The sequence below is a fragment of the Ylistrum balloti genome, unplaced genomic scaffold (genome assembly GCF_031769215.1).
Source record: "Ylistrum balloti isolate Yb309-2 unplaced genomic scaffold, AGI_CSIRO_Ybal_v1 Utg369742, whole genome shotgun sequence".
NCBI lineage: Eukaryota > Metazoa > Mollusca > Bivalvia > Pectinida > Pectinidae > Ylistrum > Ylistrum balloti.
In genome coordinates this window covers 348,420-372,061 of record NW_026781951.1, presented here as the reverse complement: position 1 = coordinate 372,061, position 23,642 = coordinate 348,420, and the positions used below count along the sequence as shown (strand labels likewise).

The 23,642-nt window shown below is 34.6% G+C and overlaps 1 protein-coding gene across 1 annotated transcript in view; it reads left to right on the top strand.

The window, feature by feature from the left end:
* The window catches only part of LOC132543168 (carbonic anhydrase-related protein 10-like), a 68,284-nt gene that overhangs the window by 8,203 nt on the left and 36,439 nt on the right, over nucleotides 1-23,642 (top strand). The window contains exon 2 of the mRNA XM_060206638.1: nucleotides 19,258-19,305. Coding sequence (XP_060062621.1) covers nucleotides 19,258-19,305 — 48 coding nt within the window. The remainder of the gene's footprint in view (nucleotides 1-19,257; nucleotides 19,306-23,642) is intronic.

The following is a 23,642-nucleotide window of genomic DNA, read 5'->3' as shown; positions in this document are numbered from 1 at the left end:
TGTTTTAAAGGAACTTCCATTACATGTGTATATTTTGAACCGTGTTGGAATCAATCAAAACGTGGCATGCAACAAGACCTGAATATAGAAAATGGTCGTACTTTTCACTTGAGCAGCTTGGCCTTTAAGTAGATCAAATATCTAAACATAGCCACTATTCCTAATGGGTACAAGTAAAATACATACACAAAATCGATATAAAAGTACCGTGATCTCTTTGACATATTAAATGCTACACCAGTTTATAGGCATCACCAAATACCGCAAGTATAATAATCAAAATGTTCGAAAGCTTATTATATTAAAAATGTTCCAAATAAAGTAAGCACAATATTAATGTTAGGTATTCTATCAAAACCTATCAGACCTTGTGAGCTGCTAGTCTGACTATGGAGACCTGTTAACGTGCTCGAACATTAAGCGCATTGCATGTGATGTACCATCTTCATTTCCGTCTTAACAGCCTGTACAGCGCGTTCTGTCTAAGTCTCACGTCACGACAATATTGCTTACGGTGGCGCCCCTTGCTGTGGTATAAGAAAGTTCACTGATGATCATTCAAAGCACGTGTTCCAACCACTTTCTGATAATTGACTCTGTCCTAATAGTCTATGGTCAAACACGCATATTCATTTTCGCTTGGGGCCTCTTTTGGTGCTATGCTTGATTTCAGAAAATGTCAATGATTTCAGCTTCATCTTTATTCTGTTTTCTTCATATATTTTCGACAAATTGTCATATTTTGACTGTATTTGAAAGCTTCATCTATATTTGTTGAGATAGCAACACTATTTCTGAAATGATGCGTCCCATACATACAGCTTTTGATGACCGACTTCCAGTGCATTCGTATTTAGCTTTTTCTAGTTTACGAGGAGGAAGGAATCATAACGTGTTTCCCTATGTTCAATATATCTATCTTATCTTTCACGTTTATGTTAAAAAGTTCCTCTTACCCCCTACATCAGCATTGTGCCATGTATTTCCATACTTGGTTAAAGTTGACACCAACAAAAAGACGTGACGACATCAATGACATCAGAGCGCCTTTTAGATATAAACACGCAGTGAGCGGGGAATCAAGTGTCGGTGATTACTCTTTGATCTTCTTGTTCACCCATAATCAATGAACACAAACCCGTATGCTATTATACACTACAACACCGACGCGTAGAACTAGATTAAAGACGTGATTCACTGTTTTCTGATACGGATTTTCGTATCAAAGCGTTTTGAAATATGTTGTGTCATCAACGCAAATGGAAATTAAGGTTTTTAAAGATGAAAACATTATCAGTCAACCCTTTGACGTTCGTTACTTTGTAATAGGAAACAATAACTCTCGTATATCTCAAAATTAAGTCGTTATTCTGTGTTCATATAAATGGTTGCATGTTGTAAAACTGGTGTATCATTATAACTGAAAACGTCAGGGACATTTTGTTTAAACTTTTAACTATAGAATAGTCTTGATAATATTTTAGCATTTGTTCATATTATAATAAGCACTTCTTTATAACAAGATAAAATGTACAAAATATCATTTCACTTTATCTCAACTGCAACATGTTACATCTTTCATTCCTGGAAATGTTGTTTCAGTATATATGTATATGATAAATTTAAAGTGACTGCTTGTATCCTACTGGAATCCAATTATCTAAATTTGATAAAATACTGAGTTCTCTACAAATCGGGGAAATCGATATTGTTAACAGCGGTTCCGTTTTTGGTAAGTTGATAATTCATATCTTCTTAAAAATATCGTGATAAGAATTTGGTAACCACGACTGATGACAACCACTGTAATGATATTTTATATATTATAACATCTCTGATTGTTTTGGAATTCTTTGATTGGCCAAGGAGTACTTGTAACATTTTACCCAACGCTATGTCGCTTACATGCGATGTCTCCTCGCTCAGATCGACAATAACTGTGGATTACAGAAATCAAGTGAAAGACGACGGACTTTTTAAAACTATTACGTTACAGTAAAAACATTGACTCTCAGTTAGAAACAAGCAATATGGCAGAGGTTGATATCAAAAAGCCTGAAACATGGCAAAAATCAGGTTTTGTTCTTAATCGTAAGCCAGGAAAAGCATGGAGATAATTTGAAGAAAAAAGACCCAAAAGCCAACAGCAAGCGCTATATCGAGGCAGTGTCTGAGAAAAAAGAAATGCTTATCCATATCGTTTTCGAATGTATGCTCAGCATGTAGAAAACAAAATTATGTTCCCGAAAGTGTATTTGCTTGTGAAAAAAAGCAAAAACAGTATCAAGAAACCCATTTATGCTATGTAAAACAAGATTGTGAAATCACTGCTGCCTGGTATAAGTAGTTCCATCAACGTCACATCTAATTTACATTTCCTTTCAAAATGACATCTAGATAATTGAATACGAGTCAGACGTTATCTGTTATGTGTTAAACACACCTTGCAGATGTATATTTATACTTTGTACCATATTTTTATGACAGCTACGTAAAACAGTGAACATAAATGTAGCTATGACTTATCCTCTGTTTAGGTTCAATTTAATGAAAAATAAGAATGAGGTCACAAGCTTTGATTTATGATTCTGATATAATGAAAAGGATTGACATTACTAGAGGTTAATACAAAGATCTGTCAACGCTAGATGTCAACACACAGCATTATGGTACACAACAAACCGCCTATTATCTAGGTGTTTCTCAGAGGAGATTTATTTTCCTATCATTAAGTGCTGCGACGAGTTTCACATGACAACAACAGTGTTAAGTGTATTCCTTACATTCGTTGTATTAAATTAAGTTAAATCCACTTTTTGGCGAGGAGTCGCAACATTCCAATCGAAACACATCAACTACGATAAAACTATTCAAGGAATACTTCACATCAGATGTGAACATAGCAATCAAGAGATTTGAATTGATATAAATTTTATTATTCCAAAATCAACACATCAATCGACCGCATCATGATACTATAATGTCGTTGAATGAAATGTGATCATTAGCTCATAATAACATTCAGTAGAATTATAATGACAATAGGACCACCAGACCACCTGACTAACAGGAATGACTTAAGAAATGCATCTGTTGCCTCATGGCATGATGGGAAGACTTTGGGTCCTGTCATATAGCCGGTGCTTTTAGAAATGGCATTACTAGTTACCTTAACTTAAGTTACATTATTTCATTGTTATAACCGACTTAAATTGGATTCAGTCAAAGGGCATGTATTACAATATAGTTGTTTACAGTCAAATCTTTATTTTAAATCAACCGTGCCATTAGACAATATGGTTTTAATTGCGCGGTTATCTAAACAGAGTTGTAGAGTAGTAGTTGTAACAGAATTATGGAGGAATGTGTTGGGAATAGAATGAAGTGGCATCAGAACAGAGAAGTTTGTCGTTTCAGGGCTTGTCAGGGAGGTTGTATTCCATCTGGAATAGATATTTTTAAACAAACATCGGTTCTGGCGTTCGTTGAACTTCCCGGGTCTAGGAACGTTTATATAACTAGAAAGATGATAACCATTGTTCACGTATGTGTACACAAGGTCCAAATTACTTTCTTGATCAGTTTGACTGACATATTTAAATCGATTCCGTTTTGAAAGCTTGGTTAGGTTTGCCATCATATGAGTGATTATCGTCAATATCAAATACTCAAACAGCTAATTTAATTTCAAACTTAGAATTGTATGAAAAAGTATGTGTACTTTACATACCTTCAGATAAAAACAAAGATCAACAAGAATGGCCTTATAATTTCTATGAAATGGCTATTTTATAAATATTGTTGGGAAATGCTTATATAGACCAGACTTGTTATCTTATCCATTCGTCATCGTTCTCAATGTAATTGCAATTACGTTAAACTTGCATCATGATGTACCACATCAGGTCAACACATGTACCTTTATTGCGTGACGTAGCCAAATTTGGAAGTTACAAAAGATCGCCTAATGTTTGCAATAAGTACGGTAAAATTAGATGATCAAGTCAGATCAATTGTTTGCAGCGGCAGTAATGTATACAAAATACGAGACCCATTATTAAGTATCAGAAATAAGATTACCTCGCTGTAGGATAAAGCCTACATGTCGGGGAAATCTCTGAAGCCAATAACATAGCTTATTATTCTATCATTATTCTACAACACTGCTTGTACATCCATATACCGACCACACACTATGACAAGCTGCCGCTACCAATATTCTACTCTATCTCATATCCGCTTTAATGAGCTATTCACAAAATTCATTTGTCGATACTAATTAATCTGCCATGAAAATGGAATCTCTGGCAAATTTATACATGGTTGATTAAAGATTTTCTACCTGTATGCATTCAGCTGGTATAGTCTAGAGAGACGAATGATACATGTACACAAAGACATATTAAGGTCATTACTTACTTATCTTAAATCACACGATTCACGCCGAGTTATAAATGATGAACAATGAAAGGAAATCTCGGCTATCACAGCTTTGATTGTCTACAAGTGAATCGATATTAAAATAAAGATGATAGATGTTTGATTTATATTTTAGTCGGTTTTTAAATAATCAGATTTACTTGTGTTATCTTGATTTTTAATGTGTTAAGATTTTCGGTGTTCAGTGGAAATTCATGGGCACATAAACCATTACACAATTGTCGCTATCATCTCTAAACTCGTTTGTCACAGAACGACTATGTCGATGATAATTTAGTGTGACATTACAACATACAATTGTATGAGACAGACATTTGTGTTATGTTTGAGATTCACTTTAAATAAATCGTGGCATGTATTTGTGGTTTGCTGAGTAAAACTAATAAACAAGCAGGCGATCTGGTCATCACTTAACGCGAAAATATCACTGAATCCAAAAACTTGCTTTAACGACTATTGTCTTTGTGTTTTAATCGCAAACAACTCACAGCTAGCAGGTAGTTAAATTATGATGGTCACGTACCGTCCAACAAGATAATTTATATATATAAATATATATGTATTTTGATTGTCCACTTGCAGGTCCAGGTAATGCATAGAAGGAATTTCTTCCCCGAATGTTACCGTAAATGGTGCATCATATGTGATCACTTCGCTGCAGAGGATTTATGATAAAATCATTATTTTTTGGCCGTGTGCTTTAGGCTAATGGAGTAAGCGACTTTAACATGAACAGTCATCAGTTATCTTATTATAACTCTGAGCATATTCCACTAGTATCAGACAGGGAAGGTACATTCTGCGGACATGATCAAAGATCCAACAAGCGTGAGAGGAAATTAAAGTTCTGATCCAGCCATTCCATTTATACTGATTGCAAGTTTCAGCGATTTAGATTTCGTGCAAATACGCAAAGTTGAAATTCAATAACAGCACATACTATTCAAAACCACTGGTAGTACAAGATCCTACTTTGATATTTACAGGAGTTCGCTCGAAGTTTTGACAGGGCAGTTTAAGTAATTTCAAGCAGTGCCATGCACCACTGTAATTTCGATCAATCCTGTCGTAACAGGGTGATTTGCCAGATAAAACCGATGAAAGATAACAGTCATGGTCCAATGTATGAAGTTTTCCTTTCGGTGTCACGGACTACCAATCTAGCCCGCAGCCCGCAGTCAGGAACGACAACTGTGGTAGAGTTTGACTTGTTACTTCCATATAAGATATTGGAAACAATCCATAACAAAAGAAAACAAAAAGAAACAAACAGCAAAAACAAACTAGTTTTGGTAAACTCATGTACCAGCGTTTGGTTGTAGGAGAGTAACTAAGTATGCAGGTAGCTTACATGAACGAGTTTATTTCAAAAGGAGTAACGTGTGATCATCAATACTATGAAAGTGTACATACCTAAAACTAATCTTTTCACCTAGTAAAATAATCTTCCAATTCGCAACTGATTCTTTTAAATATAAATATTAAACGATAAATGCGCATTATGGTAAAAACGTTGTCATTGTTTGTGCGTGTTTCACACACTTCCAGTTACGTTTTATGCTCTCCCGATATTTACAGTCGATGTCCCATGTTCAGCTTCACCGCTTCTTTGGTTCAGAAAAAAATTGGTGCTGATAAGGTCAGTTTTGAAAACAATGAAGTTAATTTTGTAATCATGAACACATGCTGGCGGGCAGAAATGACATCAACAGTAGTGACACAGTTAGTAAAATCACGTGTTGCAGCACCTGATTTTGTTATGGTTGTGTCAAATTTTATTTGCTCACTGTCAGTCGAATGACAAAGTAAGTGACATGCTCACCATCCGATTCAAACGGGAAAAGTAATTTTTATCTACATGTGACAGTGGTTTGTGCGTATGCGTTATCAGATATGATGCAAAGATGCATAGCCACCATATATGAAATAATATGAAAATATCTATATAGAACAAAACAAAACAGTTTACCGATGTGTCGCTTTAAAGAGACATTAACAACTAAAACATTGAGTATATTTTTAATCTGTAGTAAACATAAGTGATCTAATATATATCAATGGTCTCAAAATAATTTGTATTATTCACCCATTTTAAAATCAAGCTTCGTACATAGGAAGTTGGAACTATAACCATAAAGCTAACGACATTCAACAGGACCATAAATATACCATATTCCTGAACACATTGACACAGGTCAGAAAATCCCTTCATTCGCATTAAATAGAAAACAATGGCTAGCTTTGTACTTAGTGATCCCGAGGTCACCATGTATCTACAGTTCACGACCTGTAATTTAATACCTGTATATTTCTGCTTCTGTAAGAAGGCAATTTTTCCGTGTTCAAACGCAGACATCTTTGTCACAATTACTGACTAGGAAGCATTACAAACGTCTATGTGTGGTCTCATGGTCATGGTCCTGAAAACGATTTGTGTGCTGGGAAGTGTCTTATATTGATTGTTGTTTGTCGGATTGTAATCATTTATTCTTCTAGAAATCTACAGCACAAAACCAACCAAAACAGGTTTAACATACTAACTAACAAGTAACAGGAAACAGAACCTATCAATCCTATTCGAAACGATAGTTTCTGATGGTTTTAATACATAAATACACACCAAAATATGGCCAACTCGGCACACCCCTTGAGGAGCGTGGAGTACATCTTAGACTTCGTGTGGATCATGATGTGGAGTTCTTTTAGAGACAGTCAATATCTGCCAGGTAGGAAGATATGCTGCTGAAATTCTCTGTCTGAAGTTCGGGGCATTTATCCGTGTCTTTTAAGAACACTGGACTGGGTATTCTCTTTTCAAAATCATTAAATACACTTCATTACCAAACGTTATTTCATTTCGTCATTCTCTTACTGTCTTCAGAGTCTTGTGATATTTTTGAAAGTGTTGCATGCCAGAATCATGTGTTTTCAAGCACAAGGGAAATGTAATAGCTCGTTGTTCTGCTGCCTCCATGAAAACAATTCATACTGTTACATTCTTCTTCCCTTGTAACACTTTCCTCCATTCGTGTCTCCAACGACACTCAGTGTCATGCATATTTCTAAATGATTAACTGTCTTTTTTCGCCTTTACTTGCTTGTCTGACTTACTTACATTGTCGACAAGATATAAAATATTTTACAACATATAAAAAATGATCACCGACCTTCTCAAGAGTGTATTATTTAAAAACGCTGTTCTGCTCAGGTATATATAGCATTCACAACTAACCTTACAAGCTAGGAAGTTAATTTACATTGCTCAGTACTATAGAGGAATTTAACATTTACAGCAAAAACTTGTTATATGTCCTTTACCTGCACTAATAATTATATTGGAATACTATGATGGCAAAGTTTCTTTTGTATTATAACAGATTTCCTAGATATATTGTTGAAATTTCTAGACTTTCCAAGATTCAAGAATCTATGCATGTGAAAAATGTGATACAAAACTGTGTTTGTGATTTTGTAGCATGGTATCCTGTTTCCTGTGTTTCATTATATCACTTTCTGTAACTTTGCATTTTGTTCCTTTTGTAACACGTTGAATTCGATTGAGATAGCCGTTTTTGTTTGTGTTATCACATTGCCTTGTGCGATTGACATATTTCATGCCTAGTGCTTCGTTGTCATTGACCTTGCTCTCGTGTAGAAATATGACTTTAATTACTGGGATTGGCAAAGGTTTGCATGGCGGCTGTCGTAGATGAAGAAGATGTTTACTCTCCTGGGACACTTAGTCTCATTCTGTTCGTACATTTGTTTTGTTGGTTACAATAATTTTGACTATATCAGTACATCTTGGAAAGGTGATTTCATTTCTTGATGGTATCATTGAAAATTTTCAAATATTACTACAGAAAATCCCTGCATCGTGAACGAATTTAAAGGTAATCAAAGAATGGTTGATGCAATTTTAAGATTACAAATGCATTCGGCATTGTTTGAAAAATTCAAACCTGCGAAGAGAGAAAACATAGTAAATTACTCTTTGCTAATGCAAATTCTGTCAATACAATTGGATTTAATATTCAAAACTGTAAAGTCTCTAATGAGAATTACAAGCCGTAAAAATCTGTCAAGTTGTGATTAAAAGTACACAAATCGATTGATGAAAAAACCCTTATTCGTTGAATTTCAATTTGTTGTCATTTTAACAATGGGAACGTTAATTGAGATCTGATTAGAGATTAATTAGCTTGATTAAAATCAACATCAACTGTTTTAGCACGAAAATAATTTAAGCGTTGAGTTGTATTTAAACTGGAAAAAGAAGAAATTTCAATTTAGATAACAAAAGAAAACATCAGATATTGTAAATCTTTATTAAACAAGATGAATTCATTAACCATGATTACATAACATGTACATTTGTTCAAACACTATGATTGCAATCCTCGTAGGTAGTTGGCCACTTTTCTATTTCTCGTGTACAAAGTAACGTATTTATTCAGTTGAAGGTTATTTTTCTTTCACCTTGTGCTACGGGTTCACAAGAAAAGGCCAAATAAACATCATTTACTTTTATATACATAACAAATCAATAGTCAGCGTACTAGGTGCGGCAGACTTAAAAAAAACGTTCGTAGTAAGAGATCTAGTAACTGAAAGGAGACATAAATAAGGATAATGCTCCATATATTCGGGTTTAGTGTGCTTGTGACCTTTCCTTCACCAGGTGGTCGTATTCATTACGCATGCGCGACGTGTTCTGCAATATGTTTTTTAATTGTTAAGAGCTAAGACCTACATAGACCTTCTCATGTTCACTACTTTCATCGTGTGTAATTTCCTTTCGTTTTCCTGTTTTGTCTTGCGTCACATTTTCTTCTGTTCCATGTATCTATAGGATAGCTAGATTTTTTCATTATTCAATGTTCCACAATAGTTTCGTGATCTTAAGCATGCTCCCACATTTATCGATTTGTATGAGATGGCTACGTCAGGAAAGAGATATTTTCCCATCTTTCTAAACACTCTGTTGATACCGTCTCCTTTAAGGCATTATGTTGTTTGATTGTCATTTTCACCAATGGACATGCCTTTTCTAAAAGAAATGGGTATAGCTGTGTCACAAAGTTTAATTTTTAATGATGGTGTGGTTGTATTGTCTCTAATGGGTATATCAGAATCACAAAGACATTTTCTTATGGTTGTATGGTTTTATTGTCCTTACAACAGCCATGATCATATGGAGGCAGAAATCGATGCTACCCGGGGCGGTTTTGAGTGACATTGCACTGAACTGTTATAACCGAGATTTTTTTTCATTTTATCAATATCCTCTAAGAGTACGTCTTCCCTTGAACTTCACTGCTGTTCTCTTGTACCTAGTTCTCCAACCGGGTTTTATAGAGTGTACAGAATAATAGCTGTTTAAATAATTTTTGACATTAGACAAAAATCAAACACCAATATACGATCTTTGTTAATAGAATTATCTTTTCCCATATATGTTTGATAGAATATGTCGTAGAGGACATCTTTCTGAAGTCAGTATTTGTTTTTTGTTTTTTTGTTTGTTTGGTTTTTTTTTTTTTTTTTTTTTTGTTTTTGTTATTTTTTTAACAAGTTTGTCCTTGCGTTTTCTATTAAACAGAAAGCAATGAAAGTAGTCGGTGTCGGTGCGCTTTCTACAGTTACCCGACCCTTGACTCAATTCGTTGGTCGTCGTCATGGTGAAACCTTGCATGTCTGATAGCTTCTTGTAAACGCCACATTCACATTGCAATATGCCATAGTCTCTCAAACAAAGCAAGCGTTAATTCCCAGCGTACATTATTTTCGTTGTAAAATAAAAGTTACTTTTCCGTTAGTGTAGTCTCCCCCTATTCAACAAGTTTTCTTAAACGGCTTGATAAAAAATAAATTGCGTCTTCTTTTTTTAATTTTCATTTCGTTTCGTTTATTCGATTTTCGAGTTACCAATCCCTCAATGAGACACCTCAAGGCGACTTGTTCTGCAAAGCAATGCTTGCTTGATACAATATTTGACATGAATTGGATGTGTATCGTTAGCGAGTGGTTTTATCCTATATAAACCGTACGGTAAATCTCTGTTCTGTGAAGTAGATCCATGCCCTGCAATTTGCAATTTGATTATTACAGTCATCATTGGTAAATAAGAGAAAAAAATTAAACTGCTCAACTGAACATATAATTATTTCTTGACTACTGTTCATTCTCACTGATAACGATACTCATCAGGAAAACTACACTGGAAATACCTAGATGTCAACAGAACTTTAATTCAACTTTAATTCTTTAAAGCAAGGGCAAAATAAGATTAGAAGATCACTTAAAATGTGCAAGACCAGGTGTCCCGGAAGGGTAAGCGTCTTCTGTGTCATCGACACCATCTGCCATCTGTAAATCATCGTACTCCCATTAAGTAATATCAAGTTCCGAAATGTGACAACAAACGAACCAACTGGCAAACTAACGAGCATAAAACTTTCAAACTTCTACCCAAAATCATATTTTCCTATAATGTCATTATACGGCCATAAAACGTCTGTATACCCTCTATTAACTACATCACTTAAAACCCCAAGTTGTGAGCTTATTCGTCAGTGGTAAAAATGTGGCAAGATTATACTGATTTTCGAAACATGCCCTTGGACATCAGGGGCTTTGTAATGTCTAAGTAATCTGTTTTCGGTAAGCTATTTAACAGTTATGCCTCATATGAAAACACAAACAACTCAATCAAGATAGGTCTACATTTTGTTTCCACACTAGATGTTATTTCTTAGAGGAAGAATGTATAAGTCAGTGTTAGGAAATCACTTGGAATGATTCGAATGTTAGTGTGCATACAACATAGCTATTCATTGAGACGTCGCGCAGAAATGTACCTTCACTTTTGCAGTGCTTTTTAAATCACCTTATATTGTCGGTAGGAAGACTTTCAACCAACGAATTTCGGGAATAAACATAGGATGCCCCAAGAGGTAAATCTAGCTAAATTTGGAACTGTTCGTCACTCCTGTACTCAATTCAATATAATATTTACTATTACTTTGCATTAAATTTATTTTATCAATGAATACACAAATTGTTCAAATTGATATTTATGATGCTCAATTGTCCAAAATTGAAAAAAAAATATTATGAAAACGTTCAAAATGCATCCTATCTAACTTTCTCTCCTATTAGTGAAAAGAGGACCATCAAACGGTCGCTAAAGTGACAAGAAAGTGTATTTTGTCATGCAGTTGAGACCAATGGATGCTCCTGATATTAGGTACTGTTTCCTAGGTCCTGTAAGTTCAGCATTGATTTGGTGGTTATCGGGTTAGATGGCATCGTGTGCAAATAATATGTATGTGATGATGCGAGAAATTAAAGTGCGCTAACGGGCGCCGACATCAGTGCCCACAGCTTTCGGTGCAAAATTTGATTTTGCAGAAACGTCAATAAATCTCAAAGCTTGAAGTGTAAGTTAGAACTCATTCATTGGTATTCAGAATCAGAATATTCAAAATGGCCCACATACATTATGTTATTGTGAGAACAGAGGGTAATACTAAATAAGTTACTTTTACATTGACAATGGAGATGGATTTAAACCGCCTAATACCGATTTACTATCCTTATTTTATTGTATCTGTGCGTGAAGTACCAGCATAAAAGATTCATACTTGTCAGCTATATCCTTAAAATGACATATCGAGCCATGAATAAACCATATTTAATTTAGAACATACTGGGGTTTCTTTGACACCTATTATATCATTATAGCACATGTTTACTAGGTCAATGATTTACAACTTTAATGTCAAAACAAAGTTGTAAATCGTGCATATCGTTTCCTCCTTGATGTTCCGTTCGTACACTCCTCGGTCTATAAGAGCTGACTTCCACTTTTCAACTCATACAAGTTGTTGCGTTCTTTCAATTACGGTCAATAAACAGTATGTCAAATTACTTATTGTTAACACCGTTATACCGCACCGAAGATTTGTGTTTTATAGTCTGTAACAAATATAGAATGTTAAAGTCGGATAAACTATTCATCTTCTCAGCCCTCAGTTTTAGGAGGCGTGACGCGATCAGTGACATTTTCATTGAAAACAGATATAATCGTTATATATGCTGTTAGTGTATTTTAATTCAGCATTAAACATATTCGAAATATCAGTTCCTACTTGTTACATGTGTTCTGGTTGGTTATTTTGTATCTTTTACGAGATTACAGGTAATGTCAATTTACAAGGCAAGAAATGGAATTTAACAATATGCGCCATATTGTCAAAAAGCGAAAACCAAACAAGTAATTTTCATCAATGTGATCGCAAGGTTTGGATGGTTAAAGAATGTCATTATATTCCACCACTAGCAATTTATATTCTCTTTGATATCGAGATTAAATAATACCTTTCATGGATCGCCCTTCGTGTGTTCTGTTATGCCATATCAAAGTATGCAATTGACTACTAAGAGAAAGCATACTGAATACGAATTTGTTTAAATACAAATTTATTACTATCAGCTTAAATTCAAATACGCGATTTACCGATATTGTATTTTTTCGGAATCATGCTTAAAACATTATCTCGGTATAATACGTTCATGGCGATGAAACATGCACGGGAATTTTATAAAAATATGCAAGAAGTATGTCTAAACGGTGTCCTTTCGTATCAGCATTTGAATATTTGACCACACCTTGCTCGGCTTTATTATATATCATACGGTGAGAGCATACATACGATATCATGGATATTCCCCAACCGACACTTATTTGTGACATATATCAAGAATGTAAATTATTGTTTTAGTTTAAAGTGTAATTTAAAGATATACTTAACATGCGAATATAAATTTGATGGGGTTCGAAGAGTAAAATTAAGTGTTTCCTCTGGAGGGTAGCGACTGTTATATCGCCTTTACGAAGAATTCTTTATTTACAGCAGGGACGATCTTTCGTTCATCTTAAGCGAGAGGCCTCTGTTTGATGTCTTGAAACTTACATCGACTTTATCACTTAATACGGCTTTTGTGTCGCTCACTGATTTTGATTTGGTAATTATTTTATTCGTTTCTAAGGTGATTTCGTCATTAACAATTGAAGTGTTAATCACTGATTTCGACTTGACATGCAAGTAAAGTATTCCATTAAGTTTAATTATCAGTCGTTATTTCCCTTTAAGATACACAGTATACATTTCAGCAAGAGTTCAGTTTATCCCGTTCTGTCCTGTATATAAACTTCATTCTACATAAATTCTGCTTCCCATTTTTTGTTCTCATAAGATATAACCAATCGAAATTTAGATGAGTGGCTTCAACATCGTAATTACTTTCTCTTCACTTCCAAAGTTGCAGAAATCACTACTGATGACGGTTTCCTCGTGGATATATCTCCGTCTGAACTCGGGGTGTTTTTCGTAGAGGTCACGAGAATATTGAATCCTAGTTACAGCAAATTTACAGACCTAGCTATATATATAATACACTCGGTTACCTAATCTATTTAAGTACGTGCAACCGCTCACAACTAAAAACAATAACTTAAAAGTACATTTTAAAAAATGAGTTTGCAATATAAATTTGTTTTGTGCTGAGCAGGACCATTTGCAACGGTCATACAGTACACATGAACGTTTAGGCTCCGTTTTATTGTCAATGACCCCGCACTGTTAAATAAATCTGTGATACAATTAAACGGGGCTTACTCCACGTCATTAAGGCCAATATTGTACTCTGAGGAAGGTAAATAAATCAACGGAACGTCTCCTAGTATTTTACATTTTCTACTCAAAACACTACTGGAGAAAAAAACGTATCTTATTTCCATTTTAATGACAAGTTAATGATTTTAGCGGAATATATTACCCATGAATTATTTGCAAACGAAGTTATCATAAATGACCCACCCTAAAATCTCGAAAACAAAAGACGACTAAAAAATAATCCTATCCTGAAATTCTTACATAAATTTACCTGTATTTGCTTCAAAGGAAATAAGCTGCGTCTTATTTTCGAAGTTGTGTGGTATTTTTATTTGCTTTGACAATTAAATGTACATAGAATTATTATGTCCATGTAATTAATTGAAATCCTTATCATATCCAATGTTACTTACGAAGGTACCCTTACGATGGTCTCTACGTCTATATACACAACTGGTTGGACGTCTTGGTACCGGTTTGAAGTTATCAAATTTCAGCATGAGGACACTGTATTGCGTCTGTCACGCGCTCCATCATCTCATGAAACCGTCTTCCTTCTCAAAATCTCAAACAAATAAACTAACAGAGAACACGCATAATGCCAATCTAAACAATGAAAATAAAATACATTTTTTAGCTGCTTGTCTCCCTTTTTTCGTTTGCTGACGAAATTAAACGTGAGAAAGAAAACTGATTTGTGTAATCATTAAAAAACATTGGTTTTGTCCAAGTATTTTAGTTCGTGTTTTATGGTCATCTTTCTTTAGATAAAATCAGTCAATACATTGACAAAAAGTCTACACGTATAGTTGCAATCAATATCTTACTTTTAGTTTATAAACTAGATGTGTTTCATGCTTGTTACCATGCCTAATGGTACCCTATCTGAGACCAACGTCACAGATTTGAGAATTGAGAACATATAAAACACCGATTTGATTGACAAATATCTGCGTTGTTGTTGTCAAAGATGGACAAGGAGACACATAATCTTCATCAATATATGTCGTGTTGTTATTCACCGTACTTTTTCGGAGATCTCTGTTTATCTACTTCGGTTCATATCCTAAATCCAGAAAGGGAAAGAAAGTAGTGGGCAATCAAAACTAAATACGTGATGTCATATAAAAAATGTGTGTTGAAGGAAGAAAAAAAGTTGTTACTTTCAGGATTAGTAATGCAATGTTAATTATTGATCGAATGCTTACGATGGCAGAGGTGGGCGAGATATACGCCTGCTGATAGTTTAACCTTTACGGTTGGCAATGTCTGGAATCTTTATGGTGGCATTTCCATATGTATAATACTGCCAGGGCAAAGATAAATCTGGTGGACCTTCATTCCAACGTTCCAGCCCAAATAAATGTAACCCGGGTTGAGTGAGAAGATTTGCCAAGATTTTATCGTATTTGTAGTGTCCCTGGACGTGTTTGATGATCATACATTTGAACAAAATTGGTAGTCCTTCATCCAATCATATTAATGGTTCTGTATCAGGGTCATGAACATTTTACGTAACTCAATTGTTTGACGATTGTAACACATCTGATCCCAGTGACGTTGTGAGTCAATATCATTCTTTTCAACGAATTCGGCAGACCTTTATCCTAACATGTCTTTTAGCTATCGATTTCAACAAATTCCACTCCTCTAATCTTGAAAATGGGTCAAGGTCATCCATTTGAACAAACTTATCCTTTTGAACAAATGCATCCATTTGAACAAATACCAGAGGTTTAATATCAGTGCTTTGGGTGATACTTACACTTCCATATATTTATAGTCGTTTTGTTCGAGCAATTCCATGTAAATCTTATCGTTATACTGTGACATGATTTCTATAATATGGACGATATCTTATAAAAAACCAGTTGATTTAGTTTGATGCTTTATGAATGAGATAAAAGATGGAAAAGAAAACAAAATCGAAAATACTTGCTGACTTAAGGATAACGGTAGTCTTTGAAATTAATACCGGTATTTGTAGGTTGACGACTATTGTGTCATTGCTCCTTTAAATCAAGCGTTGAAATGATTATTTGTTGCGCTCAGTTTTCTCCCTGCTGGTTTATCAAAACAGCCTAACTAAACCCACAAAAGGTTTAGCAGAGAAAGGTTGCGATGCTATGTTATAAACACGATGTACAACTTGTCAACTTGGATTAATAAAATGTTTTACATCAACAGCTAGAATATGGTGATAAATATGTTTCCGTAGGTGACGATAGTGCAGGCTTTCATAAACTTGCCCAAAATCAAGTAACATGCTCTAACACAACACATGACTAGACAACCATGGCAACGCTTTCCAGTACGTAAAGGTACAGGTCACATATATCAACCTTAACGTCAAATGTTCTCCCCGTAATTTCTTCATCTATGGCAAGGCGGTCACCAAATATCGCCTCTCTCCGCGGCGAGTTCTTAAAAGATAATTCGAACGAAATAAAAACACACGCTCCCATGTACCCATTAACATCTTACTACTGTAAACAATGTTTTTATATAGTATTTGGTTGTTGTATCTGAAATGTTCTCCCTGTTATTAACAGAACTGGATTTATTTACGCTGAATATGTCCATTTCCACGTAAAGATAATGATCATCGTATCATAATAATAGCTGGTGTTGCAAACTGACAATACAGGGTGACATTTATACATCAATGTATATGTGTATTTCTTGGTCTACTATTTAATAACTCACTTATTCAAAAAGAACTATAACAGTAAAAGAATCTTCTAAATAATTAATTTATGCTGATACAAACAATGAAAATGAGTACGTTCTAGTTTGACGTCCACGTGCAATAAAACCAATTCTTTAATCAATGTTCATCTTTTAAGCAATAACTGTGATTAAAACTGCTTGAATTGGTGTCTCCTGCTTCAAAGTATTCCAGGCTGTGGTTCTGATTTCTGATTGGAAAAGTACCAATTTTATTACGTTGGTTTGCGTAAGTATGACATCGTCAAATCTGATTAAATGTATATCAATGTAACTTCCGGTAGCTGAAACTATAGTCATTACTTTACATAAAAGTAATTGACTTCCTGCAGGCAGACTTCCGGTAAGCGCATTTTTTTATGGATATTCCGGCTGTGTACTGATTTTCTAAAATCAGGATGGTATCGCCTTGTAGGCTTTACTTATAAATAAATAAAGACAAGAGGAGCATACATATTTCCCTGAAGTGTTATCGTTACACTTCAGGTGTGTTCTCTTGTTCCTCATTGATGATTGTTTAGAGAATGTATCCAATGCAATACGTAAAATCTCGTGCCAAGTTCTCATTAGAACACGCGCACGAGACTGTTTGTCATGGAGTCTCTGGGGACGTAAACAATGAGAGTGTCTCAGGAAAGCAATCAAGACGTCCGGTGTGACACCAATGGCGTAGACATGACGTGCTAAAACACCTTTCGATGCACGCCATAATCAGATAAAATTGTCTGCCGTTCGAGTAGTCCGACATTATAGTAAACACTTTCGTTGTGTCATAATGTATGTCAAATATTTTGTATTTCGGATAGCGTTATTGATGCGTTAAAGTGCTGCTTATGCTTGGTGATGACGGATATCTGCCAATTAAAAGCATATCAGGCAGAAGTAATAGACATTTAAACTTGTAAATACAATGTAGGCATCACGCTTATTCTATGTTTTATGTTTCCGTAAGCGTGGACGTCTTAAAAGTTGTCATTTTAATTGCTTTGGGCAACTTATGATTTAAATCTTAATGTTGCGCTGTTTATTTCGAAAGTATCACAACTCTCTTGAACGGAATCGCACAATTTGTCCCTTAAGAGGAGCTTATCATTTCTTTATATTAGCGGGACACACTCCTTACAAAGTTCATGGCGGTGTCTAGATTATGGGATGTTGGATATATAATCTGTATTATCAATATTTGATCATTTTCATTCTCTTGTCCTATACGTTAAGACTTGCTTTAGTATTCAGCCATTCTCTTATAAATGCTGCGAGTGTTTGTCTGATTGATATGAGATTTCATCAACGCGGTTTCCTGAAGAACGATTTAGTTTTATGTTATAAGCTTATAAAAGCATTCTTGTATTATCTAACTGCTAAGGAGGCAACCATGAACAAAATGTACAAATTTCCCTCTAGGCATTATAATTTATTTCCTTCTCGGTGAACTCATTCCTCTAAATCATGCTTATGCCTCGTGCTGTTTCCTGCTGTAATTATTTTGGATATGCTTATTGTTCACCGCGCCAGTCAGTTTAAAATTAGTTATGCGCTAAAATGGAATGCCTATAGTTCATTTTTGGTGTAAACATTTTCATAGCACTGCTAAAGGAAGGAAACTAGACTAAGAAACCAATAAAATGAAAAAAAACTGTGGCAGTTTTCATTTACTGATTTATTTTTTGTTTATTTTGTAAATACATCATTTTATACAAAAAAAAAGTTCTCCTATTTTAACATTTTGTGCCGACTGTTGTTGCTTTTTAGTCTGAAGGCAGCTTATTTGTGTTTTGACAGGTCCTTAATAATCTAACTGTTGACTGGTTGTAAAACAAACGCAAAAACAAAACCGAAACCGTTTAGCTTTGTTAGTAAATCTCCATTTGCGACAGTATAATCACAATATATACCTTAGTTAAAGAGTTCCCAAACAAGATTATTGAAGTTAAGTTCTCTTCTTCATTCATTAATTCTAATTTTCAAAATTATTTCTTGGTGATGGTTGTTTTTGTCTCTCAATGAGGATCATCCATGAGTCTAATTGTTCTATTAAAACTGGTAATAACTAGTGACGGGTTTGCGTTACTGAAAATTTTTAGATTAAAAACAATGTCTAGGGAATTCTTGAAGGTCAATTAACTTGTGAACTCGATGCACCTGCAATTTTATCCTAGCGTGCTTCAAGGTCGGTTCTATTTTTAAAGATGATTAAAGAAATGTTATTTGATCTTAGCGATGTGCAAACTTGTTTTATGAAGAACCATTGACAGTCAATTTGAATTATTTACAAACCCAATACACTTTACATCTTTGTATACATTTCTCTTGTGCTCATCTGTGTATTCAGATATTTCATTTGTAGAGGTCATGTCGATGATGAATGGTTTTGAACTGTTTGATCCTCAAATTTTGTGTTATGTTTCAGATATAGATGACCGCTGGGAACAATGGTGGGGGTACGACGAAACATCAGGTAAGTGTTTCTCTCTACAACTGCTATTCAACGAAAAAAGCTATTCAAACTTCAAATAACTGAATTAAAATTACTATTGCACTCACTATCTTTGTTTCAAAATATCTATCATAAGAGCAAAAAGTATACATGTGCTCGTCTTGAAAAGGTAGGATAAGTTCGATTGCGTTTTTTCTCTTTCACGACAATTATTGTTCGAAAGCTGACTTTTGTTTTATAAGAACGGGATTGTGGGGTAAAGTTACCTTTTTTATAAAAACTTAAATTGATGTAAGTATCCTTCGAATTAAGCCGTTTCCAACAAACTAGCACGAGTAGATATAAATTGCCGTGCGGCACAGCGTCCATTGGATACAACTTGTTGAAAAATCGTTCTATTTGATTAATAACACCTTACAAAAATCATGATTGTTCGGCTGTTTTATTCTGGTATTCGGTTCAGATAAAATATGACATTAAATTGTAATGGAAGATTGCACTGGTTAAAATTCTCCCACAGTTTCTTTTGATTAAACAAGTACATGTACATTTAATTGATCCACCGGAGTGAGGTTTCTCTGTAGACATTTTAATGCGAGTAAAATTAACTTAAAATGATTATTGTTGCTGTGTTTATGACCAGTCATTCTTGATTACTTTATTACAGACTAATGGTATTGTAGGGTATCTGCATTTAAACTGATTATATTCCTACTTATCTGCGTTTATGATACATATGGCAGGGACAGGAAACGTCAAACATCTGTCTTATAATAACAACAACAGGAAATTGAAAATCGCAAATCATATTCAACCTTTTCAAGTTCTGTTGATCGAGCGTGTTATAGGCATGTTCAAAAGCAACGAGCTGCTGACCTCTAGTATACCTCACTTTGGAAGGTGCCTTGTACGCGTAGGGTGAAACCTGTCCAACTGTGACATGTAATTAAATTTCATTTAGTCCTGGGAGGCTTCAACTGCCCCCATAAAGACAACTTTCCTCCAAATGTAATGTTGATTGCCAGATAATCCTATTATGTCCGTTAAAAGTCGTGTCTAATTGGATAGATGTTTATCGTATTACCGACTCTTAATCTGGACATGAAGAAGATAATCTGCATATCTTCCTACGCTCTCTTTAAATTTATTTCAATTGTTCACGCTTAAGACACGATTACGTGTGCTGTTGCCACATTGAAATCTCCCAAATGTTTCTTTGGAATGTTGAAATCATCAAAGATTACGTTTATTGTAAAAATGAACAAGATTATTGTTAATCAACATGAAATAAAACATGGTGAAAACCTTATTTGAAACTGCAAAAAGTATGGTGTTGAGGTCGATTATTCACTATTCAAGATATTATATCTACCTCAGTGATCTTATCATAATAATGCAGTTCATTGTTGAACCAGCAACATCCATTTGAATCATTAACAGTCATTCATAAACATCAACTTCAGTTGATCACCATAAAAATAAATTCTGAATGGTTCGTCAGTTACTTATTGGTGTCTTTAGTTCATTCAACTCGGGCACTAATGTATTAGCTATCAACTGAAAACATCAAGAAAATACCAGCATGACAACATAATCATAAGTCAAACTCAAATTCCATACAACTATATATAAAATATGAACAAAAAAATTTACATGGAAAACTCCTGAAAAAAACAATGATAATTAGACCAGATGTTCCAGAAGAGTAAGCGTCTTCTCCTTCATCGAAGACACCCGACATGTAAAACTTGGTCAATTCAAGTAAGTAATGTCACATTCTCAGATGAGAGCAACGTATACAACAACAGAACCAACAAACAAATTCACGGACATCAAATACGTTCAGCTTTATGTCGCACAAAGAAATAGAATATTTCTAAATGAGATCACAATGGCGATTATAATACTTTCCCATAATTTTCATCAACCTGCATCTTTTGAACCCTTGTGTTGCGAGTTTGTCAGTCATTTGACGACTTCTTACACGACAATCGTGATATTGGGAACAGGCTCTTGAATATAGAATCATGTAAATACCATAGGTTGGAGATGCAGGAATATTGCTACCCAGAAATGTAAAATTCACTATAGGTAAATTGAAATCACGTTTATTATATAGTTTGGTAGAAAGCTGTCCATGTTGTTTTCCCGGTATGAAAAGATCGAGATTAGCAGCTGATGTGGATAAGTCTGTTCTCGTGGATACATACGATGGACGTAATCAATATATGTCTTGTTATGTAGAGAAAAGATGTCATCATTCTATCTGGAGGTGAAATTAAACCACTTTGCAGGGTTTTTGTGACATATGAAAATAGCCAACTTAGGGACACAGCTGGTTTCCATAGGCTAGCCAACAGTATGTTGGAAGATCTGACGAACAAAGTCGACAAAGATGTTTTCGTCCTCCGTATATTTCTTCTTTGATTTGGATGTAATACGCCTCTGAATCGCTGACAACCATATATCTATATCGCCGTTCACCTTTCTGGGTGGAAGAATCAAATGGCAGAAATATGTTTTTGAAGAGGGTGTTGAAAAATGGTCAAAGGCACCTTGGAGTTCTTTAAAAATCCACATACTTTTAATTTCACTTCTTCAGTAAACTGTATCACAATAAGGCTGTTACCCAGCTTTGATAGCACTTAGTATGGTGGTTAGTAGTTTAGACAAAGGCTTGATTGAACTGTTAGACAATTCAGATAGAAAACGTTGTTTATATGGATTCTTGTGAAGTTTACGGATGTTTGCCGACAATGATCAAGTTATTGCTTATATGGCTTAAAAGGTGGTTTTCATGGATTCTTGTTTTAAGTTTACGCATTCGGTGTAAACAGGGGAGGTCCGGATCATCATCATTCATAGGCAATCTGAATGATTGTAATAGCGCAGCATGATTAGCTAGCATTTCATCTTTTGAAATATTGATAATGTATCCTTCGTTATCACGCAAGACCATTTCTTTTTGTATACAGGAAATGTAATAATGTTTGCAAGCAAGGATCAAGTTATATGACGCCTTAACTGCAGGCACGATAACATAATTGTCATATAAATCTCGCAGTGTACTTTAAATCATGTTCGAGGACACTTGAACTGTGTTTCGTTTTCATTTCCGATTTCAAGCTGCAAATTCTTATATAAATGATGAACCGAATGAACTTAACCCACTAAGAAAGTGAATCAAACGCAACATGTTCTCACTTTGCCCATTCTCTGGCATAGTTACTAACAGAATTTATAAGTATCTTGAAATTCACATTCCAATTAACTGACGATTTTTACGATATTTAGGACCTTTCATGAAAAGCTTTCTTAACTGAACATTTCGAATTACTTAATCATTCCAGAATGCTGACTAACCGTACTGATTCTGTAGCAAGCTAGACTAGAGCGGTACCCCGCTAGTCCTTGCTGTAGTAAATGAAACTCGGGCTCTGATAACGGTGCGATAACAGATAGGACTTCCAGTTTGAGCTTAAGGTTTGGTTTTTACCAAGACTTTGATTTGTTTGTAAACGTAGATATGGAAGTTGTCCTTGAGCAATTGGGTGTAACTCGTAACAATGCATCCTACAATACTGTAAAAAGTCATATTTTCAAATTTGAGAAGTGAAAAAACAAGCGTTCAATTCCACGGATTACCAATAATTCCAAGATAACTTCAAAGTATCTATACGTCGGTAATATATTGTAATTAAGGTTGTCTGTTGCAAATATGCTATTATTACAATTGTTTCCCTTTTTTTGTTCTTTATGTTTGAAGTGATCCTTTTTGGGGAATGATTTGCATCTTCCAATTGTTTCAAACAATAGACCACTCTTGTATGTAATGTGTAAAGAAAAAAATTCACTGCAAACACGCATTCAGATTAATAAGCAATATAATGGTTCGCCATTAAATGATGGACGGTGTTAGAACATTAGTGTATGGTTTACATTAAGGTACATACGGTTGATCATGATGTTGAAATATAAAACATATAATAGAACAATTTGATTGTTTTTGATATGTTATTATTGCACATTTCTAGGATTTTTCAGTGATGCTAAGTGCCTAAAATAAGAATGTATATAGCTTAATGCTGCATTGAACTAAATCCTGCGGTTTGCTATCTATTTGAACATATATTGTGATTTCACTAGATATTAGCTTGTCTTTCAACATTTGCATACTTTATAACTGTAATGGCAGTACTTTTAATTAAGGTTTCAAATTCTTCATCATTAACAGTCTACTGAAGGTCTGAAAAACATTTTCCACTAAGGAAACAAAAAACATGAACGCGGTGACACACATATCATAATTCAAGGATATTTTGTAATGTCAATTGTTCATTGTGGCAGTCCGGAAGGAA